The 13,065-nt window shown below is 36.0% G+C and overlaps 1 protein-coding gene across 1 annotated transcript; it reads left to right on the top strand.

Moving 5' to 3' along the window:
* Positions 1–1,942: 1,942 nt before the first annotated feature.
* Positions 1,943–13,056, top strand: LOC306850666 (cysteine-rich protein 3-like). The gene is made up of 7 exons (XM_079386441.1): positions 1,943–2,288; positions 5,162–5,256; positions 7,683–7,740; positions 10,072–10,212; positions 11,593–11,667; positions 12,179–12,273; positions 12,550–13,056. Exons 1-7 carry the CDS (start codon positions 2,246–2,248, stop codon positions 12,682–12,684), a joined length of 642 nt encoding a protein of 213 aa, XP_079242567.1. The 5' UTR covers positions 1,943–2,245; the 3' UTR covers positions 12,685–13,056.
* The last annotated feature ends 9 nt before the right edge of the window (positions 13,057–13,065 follow it).

Below are 13,065 nucleotides of genomic sequence, written 5' to 3'. Positions count from 1 at the left end.
GCAGTGCTCGGAAAATTCACATGACATCAAAAAGAGGTGAGAACTACTGGCAAACCTTAGTTAAAACTAATTGTGATTTATTATTTATTTATTTTTTTCCCAGTAATGAACCAGAGACCATTTGATTTGTCTGTATTCTGAAAACTCTGGTGGTCACTGTTGCCATCTAGTGGTAATAAGATGTAACAATATTCACATAAAGTGTTGCATAAACAACAGACATGAACAACCACATATTAAAAGTGATTTTCATGTGAATGTATTAATAGAAATGTAGAAGAAGGTTTTTGTGGTGAACATCAAACAAAACAGTCTGCTTTTCAATTATTCCAAGCACGAAAGGAGATAAAAATAGAAAATAAAAAATAACGAATAGGGCAAAACTAAGACAAATAAGGTAAACATTAACCTAAGGTAAAAGGAACAAACGACAACAAATAAGAGACAAACATACATACATCCAGCCTTCCCATACATACATAGTATTTCACGCATGTAGGGGGCGCTATAATACAATGAAAAACGATAGCATTCAAAAACACAGGTTTATTCAGAGTTGCAGCGTCCTCTCCCCACTTCCTACCGCATAATGTCAGACCAAAGGAGATATTTGTTTCAGTGAGTGAATGTTAAGTGAGCAGTATTTAGCGTAACATCTTTCTCAATTATAGACTATATCTCTATTGAGAATTTTAATTAAGGCTGTTCTTCAGCGATTTGTTGCAGCTGGTGACTTTTCTACTGAAAGCTTGTTTATAAAAAGTATATTAAAATTATATATATTACCATTCAAAAGTTTAGAGTCAGTGAGGGTCAGTGAGAAAGAAAGAAAGAAAGAAAGAAAGAAAGAAAGAAAGAAAGAAAGAAAGAAAGAAAGAAAGAAAGAAAGACCTTTATTCAGCAAGGATTCTTTAATATTGATCAAACATGACAGTAAAGACCATTTTAATATCACAAAAGATTCTATTTCAAATAAATGCTGTCCTTTTTAATTTTCTATTCATAAAAGAATACTGAAAATGTGTCTGTTTCCATGAAATACTAGGCAGCACAACAGTTTTCAACAATGATAATAATAAGAACACACAAATAAATATTCAAAATATAAAGCAAGTCAAAACAGTGGGATAAATTATACAATTATGTAATATATTATTTATTTAATACTGCAATACTGATGGCCATTAATGCTACATTTGAGGGTCCATTTAAGGTCCATGGACAGTGTTATGCAATGGACCATGTGAGAGCTGTGCCTTAAACAGTTGGTACCATGGATGAGGTGACCTATGACCCCATCTATGGACACATGACTGAGATCATCCATTATCTCAGTGGTGATGCCAGTAGTTGAAAATGCATTTACTGATGCCTCTGTCATTCACATGCATCTGTTTAGACTGTACTAATTACAGTATCTTTACTGTAAACTGTCAGAAGAATAGAGGAGAGCACTGATGGACAGAGTTTCTGCTTCAGTAAACATTAACACAACAAAGTTAGGCTTTATCTTAGTTCATCCATAAATGAAAATTCTGTCATTATTTATTTATGCTCATGTTGTTCCAAACACATATGTCTTTCTTTGTTCACTGGAACACAAAAGGAGATGTTATTAGGTGGAATGACAGCCTTTCACAGAATGACACTATTCATTGTATAGAAAAAAAATGAATTGCCTTAAGCTGGACATTCTGCCTAATTTCTCCTTTTCATTTTAGGAAGGCTTCGTTTTAATGCCTCTCGCTTAATGTCTCGAGATTCATGCAACAAAAGACAAAACAGAGTATTTTTTGACAAGCTGGGGAAGACGGGAAAGTTTGATGGGTAGCTATTTGTGTGTTTTTCTTTTGATTGACGTATAAGAAACATTTCTCATTGGTCAAACTAAAGGCGTGGCGTAACTGTGCCACGCAGCTCGATGCGTATTAACTAATCCCACTATAGCGAAGGCTATGAATATTAACGAGGGCAAGCTTTCCAGTCACGTTTCCTAATTAATATTTACAAGCCAAGCCTTCAGTGTAGTAGGATTTGCTACCTTTCAGTCAATCAGAGTTTACTGGTGTAACGTCATGCAACGTATTTAATATTCATGAGACAAGCACTGAGGCTGTTTAAAGTTAAATAAACGCCGCGCGCGACTCATGTTGCACACAGTGTGCAGCGGCGTTGAGGGACAGGCGACGAAACGAAAAGAGACGAACAGAACCGAACCTGCGCGACTACAAGACTCTTCTAGAGAATGACGTCTATCTGTCCAAGATGCGATAAGACTGTATTTTTCGGTGAGTTTTTCTACTAGAATTATCATTCAGCAGAAGTACAAGCCAAGTTTATTTCATTGTTATTGGATCATTGGACTGGACTAATTGACTTAAATTGCAGGGCATTTATAATACGTGCCAAAAGGTCTGGGGAAATTTATATATATAAAAAAATAAGGAATACACTTCTGCAAATCTTGACATAACTACAGTTACGTAACAAGGCTTTGAAAAGCGTATTTGTTTGTTATAGAGTCATTAGGTTATAAGCAGTGTGATTTGAACACTTTGTTTTCTTTTTGGGGTCTTAAATCCAGTTTAATAGTTCAACAACACATCGGATTAACACTTTATGATTTGTGTTGTTGTTGTTGGTGGTGGTGGTGTGTGTGTGTTTATATGCTTTATAATAGCAGTCCACCATGGATGTTCTTCTTCACTTTCGGTTCTCAGATATCTATATGAATATTAATTTTCTTATACTAATATTATCTGCTATACACATCAGTACTCCTGTCAATAGTGAATTTGTATTTTTTGCAAATATGGTTTTGCTGTCCTTGATAAACTTGAAGAGTGTGTGCCTTTGAATCTAGTCAGTTTAACTGGGTCAGAGGAAAAGATTTAGGGTAAAATAATAGACCTATGCTAATTTCAAAATTACTATTATTATTATCCTGCCTACAGCATAGAGATCTCCAGGACCCAAAACTGTCATTTTCAAAAAGAAGATGAGGGTTAATTTTGCAGCCTGTGCAAATCTGTTATTGAAAGGTCAAGCACAAGTGACCCTGACGCTCCCACAGCCACACTGGAGGATATTCTCTAGTCTGTCATGTTATTGTCGGCTCCTGTTTAGTATTCTGTCCTGACATCCAGTATCCGCGGGGCTAGTAAATGCTATAGCCCGTGAAAAGAGAATTGGGTGACAGTGTTACGTAAGAATTTGGCAAGGGACTCTTGAACAAAGTGAGCGGATCTGTTGTGCTACTGTTGCAGGTTAGCGGATGGAGTAACTCTCATTCTGGCTGCATTAAAGAGGAGCTTGATGATTTGATATCCCCACTGAGCCTAGACTTCTGAATATGTCTGAGTCAGTGTGCTCTCTGTTTGACCTGACTAGTTTTGTGTGATGGAATGTGTGTGAGAGAGACAGACCCTAGGAATGTCAGCTAGTTAGTGTGTAGGGCATTGGGGGGGTGAGTTTAGTCCTCCATATGCACAGTGCACAATGTCAACCTGGAAAATGTTTTTTATGTCATATCATAGCTCTTTCGCTAGGTATATTATAATGGCAGAAAATATCCTTGTTGATTGATTGATTGTGGAATGTTGACAAGTGAGTTTTTCTCTGAATTGCTTGTAGCCTATTTCTCACTCCTGTGCTCCAAAGTCCATGACTGTTTACTGTGTCTTTGCTCAAAGCAAACTATTGATTTTTTTTTTAATTCATGAGGTCTTTGAATGAGAGAACACATGCAAGCAGTTTCTTGTGCAATGGAAGTTTAAAAAAATTAAATATACTGGAGGTGGCTGAAAATCAGCACACAATAGCTTACAAATTTTTGGGGTGGGTAAGAGATTGCATTTATTGGATCAAAAATACATTAAAAACAGTAATATTATAAAAGATTATTTCAAATTTAAATCACAGTTTTCTACTTTCATATATTTCAAAATGCCATTTATTTTTGTGATGACAAAGCTGAGTTTTTAACAGTCATTGCTACCGGTCTTTTATTGTCACCTGATCCTTTTTTGGTTTGCTGCTCGAGAATCATTTCTTGTTATTATCAGTGTTGAAAACAGTTGTGCTTAATAGTTTTGTAAAAACCATAATACTTTTTTTCAGGATTCGTTGATGAACAGAAAGCTCAAAAGAACAAAATAAAAGAAAAAAAAATCTTGCTAACACCAAATGTTTAAATGACAGTGCTTCTATTTTTGTTTCTTTTGAAATATCAGTGAAATGGTTGTTCGTTTGATTGTGCACAAAACCAGCTTGTAAAGATCAGAAAAGTTAGAGATAAGATGCACTTTTCGACATCCGCTTGATAGGAACAGATCTGACTCAGCAGTGTTTGGATTGAAACGGGATCTCTATTTCAAGCATTTCTTCAGATGGTCCAGTTTGTTCTTCCTCTCCTTTGATGCGGCATTGTTCAACTGAAAACACAGATGCAGACTCCACCCTAAAAAAATAGTATTTTGTGTGGATAGTCTTCTTAGAGCTCTTGTAAATATTGTTTATAGATATCTCTTCAGAAATAAATGCACAAACACACACAAAATTGCAGTTGCTGTGTTAAAGCTGCATCTTAGCATTTGCTGAGCTGGACACAACTGTAATGATCTATGAATTTACAATAACAGTAACTATACAGTCTTATAAATTATGATTCTAAGTACATTACCATTCAAACATTTGGAGCATGTACGATTTATTAAATATTTTTGAAAGAAGTCTCTTATGTTATTTATATTCAAAATAACTTCTATTTAATATATTTTAAAATGTAAGTTAGACTTGTGAGAGTAAAGCTAAGTTTTCAGCAGTCATTACTCCAGTCTTCAGTTGTCACGTGATCCTTCAGAAATCATTGTAATATGCTGATTTAGAAGACCATGTGATGCTATTCATACAAAGTTAGGTTTTTGACATACAGTCTGGTCCACTTAGCAGCTTTTACTGGCCAAAAACCACCCACGAAAGGAAAAGGCTATTTGACTGACATGCAAAGCAGCCAAACAGAAGTTTATCACTACATGACAATTGCAGTCTTATTAACTGTGTGTTATTTAGATATACATTACAGCAATTAAAGCAGTCAACCTCAGCATTACATATCACACACGCTGATCTGATAACACATTATACTCTTTCCCTGTTCTAGCTGAGAAAGTGAGTTCTCTGGGGAAAAACTGGCACCGTTTCTGTCTGAAATGTGAACGATGTAGTAAGATTCTTTCTCCTGGAGGCCATGCGGAGGTAAGCAGAACTAAAGCTGATATTGCAGACTGAGGTGACATTAAAGAAATATCTCTCTGATCATTGTGTTTTTTCTTTCTTTCTTTCTTTCTTTCTTTCTTTCTTTCTTTCTTTCTTTCTTTCTTTCTTTCTTTCTTTCTTTCTTTCTTTCTTTCTTTCTCTACCTGTTTGAATTTCAGTGTTTAGTTCATTAAATATTTGAGTTTCTTTAAAAATCTGTTAGTTAATTGACCAGTTTGACTCTAGTGCTGATGACTTTGATCAGACAGCACAGACAGGATCCCAGATGATTCTGTATGTCCTACTTTTTGGTCTGAATGTATTCGCTGAGTTTGTGAAGGCTGCACATCCAGTGTCATAGTTTAGCAGACGATCACACAAGCTCAATCCATTGAACTGACACTGATTGTAGGTCATCCCTGTCAACTTTTATTTGGGTGCCCCTCATTGTCCTTTTTTCTTTCTTCTATGTTTCCTTTCTCTTTTATATTGAACTGACATGTGTGAGGGTCCTGCCTGATACATTAGGAGTTGTCTAGTTTCCCTGTTTGGGTTAAACGATCATTCATCCATTCCTTTGTAAGTCTGTATTTCACCCGCAGACTTGTCACTCATCACAAGTAGAAGTTAATGGAGAAATTGAAACTCCTACAATGACTGTAAATGCAGTTAATTAGTATTTATAGTAACTTCATTGGATCTCTCTGGAATGTTCTCTGACTGTCAGGGAGAGATTACAATTACAAATATATTTGTCATTTATCTATTTAATATTGGATAGAACATTTAAGCATGTTTGCTTTCTTGAAACTGTTACGTAAAGCCATTCCCATACTCCTTTTGAACCCTGAATGTCAAAATAGCAAAGAACGAAAGGACAAGAAATAAATATCCTCGGTACTCCTTACAAAAGTGCTTGATGTTGCTTTTTCTGTCAGTTTTACAGTATAAAACAGAAAAGAGATTGACAAGAACAGCAGGGTGAAGACTGGCTGTGGTAACAGGAAGTGAAACAGATTCTTTTAGTCCTGGGCTTTACTGCTACTTGCCTCTTAGAGGAAATGTAAATCATAATATTCTTAACCGCAATTAAATTCCTAAAGAAATAGCAGTAATCTGTCATTTTCAAACACAGGTACAGCTAGTCCAGTTCAGATAATTTTACTGAACAAGTAGGTATATCTGTAAGCATATGCTTTTCCTCTACTGTGGGTCTTTACCAGAACTATTACAAGGACAATGGAGGGACAAAGATAAGTGTTCATTCAAACCAGAAAAAAATTGTCTGCCTTTCTGCCTCTCTTCCTTTCTTCCTTCTCCCTCCTTCTTTCTCTCTCTCAACACGCGCACGCTTGTATGCACACAAACAGAATAGTCACACACATAATTAAACTTAGTTTAATTATAAGGTGAGTTCTGATTTAAAATGAAGGAGGGTTTTGTAATTTCTAGTGCTTTCTCAATTGTTTTGATAAAAATGGATGGACAAACAGCTCTTCATTGTCTCACTGAAAGATACATTTAGTCTTGTTATTCTTTTATTACAGTCAATATGTTCCCTTTATTGTTTGTGTGCTCTTGTCTCTTATTGTGTTCAAAACAGCAGGAGGTTATGTTGTTGGTATTCAGTCACTGCAGGTGTCGACTGCCTTTTCTTCCTAATTCTATTCTTTGGGAAACAGCTCTCGGTGGGAACGTAAACTGTATTTTTAACTCATGTCACAACAGAAATGCTGAAATAGATGTTGCTGTTAATATATAAAATACACATTAAAAATCTTTGATGGTAAATGCATAAAGTATTTTTCTAATATGTATCACTCAATTTAGCATGTTAGTTTGGCTTTATTTTTTTAAGAGCACTGTTATGTGCACACACATGCACTAAAACGCATGCACACTTAAATAGAGGTGTGTGTGTGTGTGTGTGGGGTGTGTGTGTGTGTGTGTAAGGAGGCTTGAATTTCAGTCCAGCTTGAGCCTGACTGGGTCTTTTTATGCAGTCTGGGAGGAGCAGGAAGGAACAGAAGGATAAACAATGACCTCTAATGAATCCAGCACGACACAAGACTCTCTTTCTTTCATTTTGTAACACACACACACACTTCTGATAATTTTACCTTGCCTGAAAATGCAGGTTTTAGTAGAAGAGTGCCTATAACTAATTTTAATATTTAGTAATAAAACAATTTATAGAAAAAAACATTAATATTGCTAAGTCAGAATATTTCTGTTTTCTAAGGTTGTGTCAGCACTTAAACCGAATTGGGAAAAATGTTTTCTGTATTTCATTGTTTAGTGTGTTTCATTACAATAAAAAGCTTTTGTTTTGTGTATGCAGCAAAGCTACACAGAAATGAGAAATTCTGCTAAGTAAATCAAATTAAAATGGACTAATAAAAAGATTCTTTCTTTCTCACACACAGCATGATGGATTGCCTTACTGTCATAAACCCTGCTATGGAACACTCTTTGGACCAAAAGGTATGTATAATAAGTTGTTGCTATTTTTTGATAAGTTGTTGAAGGTTTTTCTTGTGTATTTGAGTCTTTTTGGGTCTTTAGTGCTAGTTACTTTTTATGCGGCATGTATTCATGTACAGGAAATAAAGGTTTGATTCACCGTTCATTTAGCAACATCTGACTCGCAGTGACTTTTAGAATAATAGAGAGAGAGAGAGAGAGAAATAAGGAAAGTAATACAGAAAAGGGTTTTGTAAGATAAAGAGATTTGTGTCTGTCAGATGGGATATATCTAAACTACACAGACATGAGAGATGATTACACTTATAGGCAGTCCTGTTTTCCCTTACAAACCATATTAACAGTGGCTACCTGAATGCATGCAAATATGATCATCTACACATACATCTACAATAAAAAAAAAACGTTGTCCTGTCTTCCTAAACACCACGACACCAGAAGAGTTAAAGCAGATCCAGTGACGACATAAGAGAGACACACATACAGGTACATCTAAAAAAAATTGAATATCGTGAAAAAATTTTTTTCTTGCAACTTATTTCAAAAAGTGAAACTTTCATATATTTTAGATTCATTACATGTAAAGTAAAACATTTCAAAAGTTTTTTTTGTTTTAATTTTGATGATTAGAGCTTACAGTTAATGAAAGTCAAAAATCAGCATCTCAAAATATTAGAATATTTACATTTGAGTTTCAATTAATGACCGTCCCTACAGTATAAATTCCGGGTATCTCTTGTTCTTTGAAACCACAATAATGGGGAAGACTGCTGACTTGGCAATGATCCAGAAGACGAACATTGACACCCTCCACAAAGAGGGTAAGTCACAGAGGGTCATTACTGAAAGGTGTGGCTGTTTATAGAGTGCTGTATCAAAGCATATTAAATGCAAAGTTGACTGGAAAGCAGAATTTGGGTAGGAAAAGGTGCACACGCAACAGGGATGACCGCAAGCTTGAGAATACTGTCAAGCAAAGCTGATTCAAACACTTGGGAGAGCTTCACAAGGAGTGGACTGAAGCTGGAGTCAGTGCATCAAGAGTCGCCACGCTCAGACGTCTTCAGGAAAAGGGCTACCAAGCCACTTCTGAACCAGAGACAACGTCAGAAGCGTCTTACCTGGGCTGTGGAGAAAAAGAACTGGACAGTTGCTCAGTGGTCCAAAGTCCTCTTTTCAGATGAAAGTAAATTTTGCATTTCATTTGGAAATCAAGGGCCCAGAGTCTGGAGGAAGACTGGAGAGGCACATAATCCATGTTGCTTGAAGTCCAGTGTGAAGTTTCCACAGTAAGTGATGATTTGGGCTGCCATGTCATCTGCTGGTGTTGGTCCACTGTGTTTTCTGAAGTCCACTGTCAACGCAGCCATCTACCAGGAAATTTTAGAGCACTTCATGCTTCCTTCTGCTGACAAGCTTTATGCCAAATATTGCCCATACTGCCAAAGGTACCAATAGCTGGTCCAATGCCCATGGTGTTACTGTGCTTGATTGGCCAGCAAACTCGCCTGACCTGAATCCCATAGATAATCTATGTATTGTCAAGAGGAAGATGAGAGACACCAGACCCAACAATGCAGATGACCTGAAGGCCACTATTAAAGCAACCTGGGCTTCCATTACACCTGAGCAGTGCCACAGGCTGATTGCCTCCATGCCACGCCACATTGATGCAGTAATTCAGTGCAGAAAATTGATGCAGTAAAAAATGGTGCAAAACACATTCACGGACGAATAATACGAGGAATTCACATACAAGAATTCATTGCAAGAATTCACATACTGATTTGCGGATGTACAAAATTCGTCCTTGACTTCACATTTTTGATGCAGGTGTGTGAATGTGTTTTGCACCATATTCACTGAAGCAAATTGTAGCAAAACATGTGAGCGTACGAGTTTCTTGATTTGTGATTCGTAGAATAGGATTTGTGTATCTGCAATGAAGGATTTGAGAAGGTGTAACTGTTGTGTTGTGTTTGTGGGAGAGAGAAAAAAACCTACAAGTTTGCACATTTTGTCTGTGACTTTAAATTTACTATTACACATGTGTGGCTATTCTCTACAACTACAAATTCTGCCGTCACAGACGCTCAGTTATTTTGCACCAAAAATACCTTCATAGTTTCAGGTTGTAATATACCATCCAAGTGAGTGCACAATTCAGAAGAGATGCATTTTTATCAGGATCCGAAGAGGATATTTTTGGCTTTTGTCTAATGCTATCTGCATTAGGAGAGTCGGAACACTTTGATATGAGCTTTATCAACTGTTTACACTTGCTCGCTCCGTAATGGAATGGTACTCACTGTTCTGTCCTCTCATTGGTAGGTGTAAATATTGGAGGGGCGGGGTCTTACATATACGACACGCCTCCTCAGACACCAGTCAACAAATCATTTAACAGCCCTTCAGACGGTTCGCCCACCACACCTTGGACCAGCTCACAGACCAGTTTTAATCAACCTAAAGGTACTGTAAGACATAGACTGCCGTTTGAAAATTTGGGGTCAGTAAGAAAAAAATAAGTGTATTCAGCAAGGACACATTAAATTTATCAAAAGTGACAATAAATTCATTTTAGAAGTTATACATTTTTTAGATAATGATCAAACAATATTTAAAAAAAAATAAATAAATAATGAAAAAGCAAAAAATAAAAAAGTGAAATAAAGCTTAAAATAAGAACAATAATCATCTATTAGAATCAAAATGACACAGATGATATATCATACTGAGATATAGTCACAATTACCTTTTTTATTGTTATACTCTGAGGTGAAAGTGTTTAGCATAATATACAGTCAAAAAATTACATCTAAGAATTTAGAAACTTTTGGGTTATCAAACGTTATTGGGTATGTCTTTAGTTAATGTGGTGAACTACATCTGTGGGACACCAGTTGAACTTGAAGGGAACTGACTTCACATTTACTAAAATCACATTGACATCAGTTGGTTAAAAGTAATTGAAAATGGCCAAGAAAAGGGACCTGAGAAAAGTTCTAGCATCATTTGACTGCAGATGCCTCTTGGTTTGATATTTTTTCTTGTAGTGAAATGACATTCATTCATAGTTAAGTGTGACTTAAGTGTCCATATGCTATTTTTAGCCACTATATAAATAAACACACCATTCCGAGCTGCATTGTTCCACACATTCCATTTTACATTAACACTTCCTTAGCACTTTTATCACACATACACACATTACCACACTGAGTGGGAGACAGAAATAGTTAAACGTGTGTGTTGTAATGGAGGGGTGGGAGGATGGTTTTCTAAAGTGACCCCCTTGGGATTTTACATTGTGGAATTTTAATGGCCTTCGTTGATTGGCTCCTTTCCTAAAATATTTCCCCTTAATAGGTGTTTTCCGACAGGCAGGACATTGCAGGAATGTTAGGGGAGGGTTTTAAGGACCGTTGTAGGAATGTCTCAGAATGTAATGTGTTTCCTAAACACGTGAGCCAAGCACCATGATAAAATGAGCACAGGAGAAGACATTTGCATCTAAAACTGGTAACAGTCTGTCATCTTTAATGTTGATCCTTATCAAAGCACATCAGTCAGCACAGCTTTAATCACACCAGCCTGAATCTGGCCTTCAAAAGCATCAAACCAGAAGTTATTTAAATGTTTTAGTGACAGATCTTGGTAATAACTTTATCAGATATAATAGACATAGAGGATACAAGTCAGATTGTCTTCATTATTGTCAAGTCATTATTGTCCCCTATGGCTAATATAGTGGTTGTAGTTCATGAACTTTTAACATGCATGCAGATATTAATAAAAAAAAATAAAAAAATGGATATACAGATGCATAAAAGTTTTTTCTTTTGTTTGTAGTTTCCACTGCGCCTACACGTATGTTTGCTGGAGAGACTTATCTATGTCCCGGCTGTGGAAAGGCAGTTTATTTCGGTGAGTCCAATGAATCAAAACCATGACTTTTCAGACATTTGAGAACGTTCAGGAATGTCTGTGGTTGGTTGGTGTGAGAGTGTGTATGGCTTTGTGCTGCTGTATATGTGCAGCATTCGGTCTGACCACTCTGAGATTTTGAGTCCATTTAAAGGGAAAAAGCAAGAATTACAGCCAGTCAGTCAGTCAAGACAAATGTTTTAAAATAGCTTAAGGTGAGAGTCAAAGATGAGTATTGTTTATGATGGTCATCATTTAGACTTGAGTGTAACGTTTAAAGACTTTAAAGACTGTTGTTATTTTGTTTATAACTAAAGTTATAATTATATATAAATTGTATTATTAAATTATTTATATTTATATATTCCACGTTTATATCAAGTTATTAAATAAATACTTTTTTTAATTTTCTGAATATACATTTTATATAATTTTTTATATATAGATAACCAATAAAACAGTGCTGTGTTAATGTGATGTAATGGGATGTCATCATGGTCTAATGCTGCAGCTGAGAAGGTGATGTCACTGGGTCGCAACTGGCACAGGCCTTGTCTTCGCTGTGTGAGGTGCAAGAAAACACTGACCCCTGGTGGCCATGCAGAGGTACACATGTGCTGTACAACCTACTGCAAAGCAGTTATTGTGACTTCACTACTTCAACTTCCCTACTCTGATAGAGATGTTTTCAAATGCATTTTTGAATTTTGCCAGTTTTTGGTTTTAAATATTAAATTACATAATTAAAACAGTAGCTAAATGTGATATGTAAATCCTATATGTAATGTAAATGATGTATTTGTAGAATATTTACCAGGATGATTGCTTTATCATTGCTTCAGGCTCCCTAATAATGTGCTGTATTTTCTCTATTTCCTGCAGCATGAGGGCAGCCCATACTGCCATGTGCCCTGCTATGGGTACCTTTTTGGACCAAAAGGTGTGAACATTGGAAAGGTGGGCTGTTACATTTACGAGAAAGAAAATGCAGAGAATGAAATGCCAAGTGAACATTAGGTCACAAAGGAAAAGCTCTGTTTTATTTGTTACAGAAATATTTTTTACATATTAATAAAATTGTAAGGAGTAAAGATTTATTTTCACATTGTCAGATATATGCAAATGTCTTTGCATATCAAAACTATGATGCATGTATTCTGATAATCAGAAATGGCCTCTGGCATCTAAGTCATACAAAAGTCACTTAAACATGCGCACATAGGCTCTTTCTCTCTCATTTTTCTGTTTTTCTCTTCACAAACACAAACTCACAATTTCCATTTGTTCCTTCACGCCTCCATTTATTCTTAGAAAATATCTGTAATTATTACATGGCACTGGAGAAAGTTGTAAATCCTTGTGTAACTAATAAAACATTTTAGAAGAACTTTTGAATTG

Source organism: Barbus barbus, assembly GCF_936440315.1.
Source record: "Barbus barbus genome assembly, chromosome: 30".
NCBI classification, from domain to species: Eukaryota; Metazoa; Chordata; class Actinopteri; order Cypriniformes; family Cyprinidae; genus Barbus; species Barbus barbus.
The sequence above is the reverse complement of the archived record's forward strand: the minus strand, read 5'-3'. Positions and strand labels throughout refer to the sequence as shown.

What these genes read in the sequence shown, in the direction of transcription:
- LOC306850666 (XM_079386441.1), top strand. Translation starts at nt 2,246, where the DNA reads ATGACGTCTATCTGTCCAAGATGCGATAAGACTGTATTTTTCG. An exon ending in CTCCTGGAGGCCATGCGGAG is followed by an intron (nt 5,257 to 7,682) that starts GTAAGCAGAACT and finishes TCTCACACACAG; the next exon opens with CATGATGGATTGCCTTACTG. An exon ending in CCCCTGGTGGCCATGCAGAG is followed by an intron (nt 12,274 to 12,549) that starts GTACACATGTGC and finishes TATTTCCTGCAG; the next exon opens with CATGAGGGCAGCCCATACTG.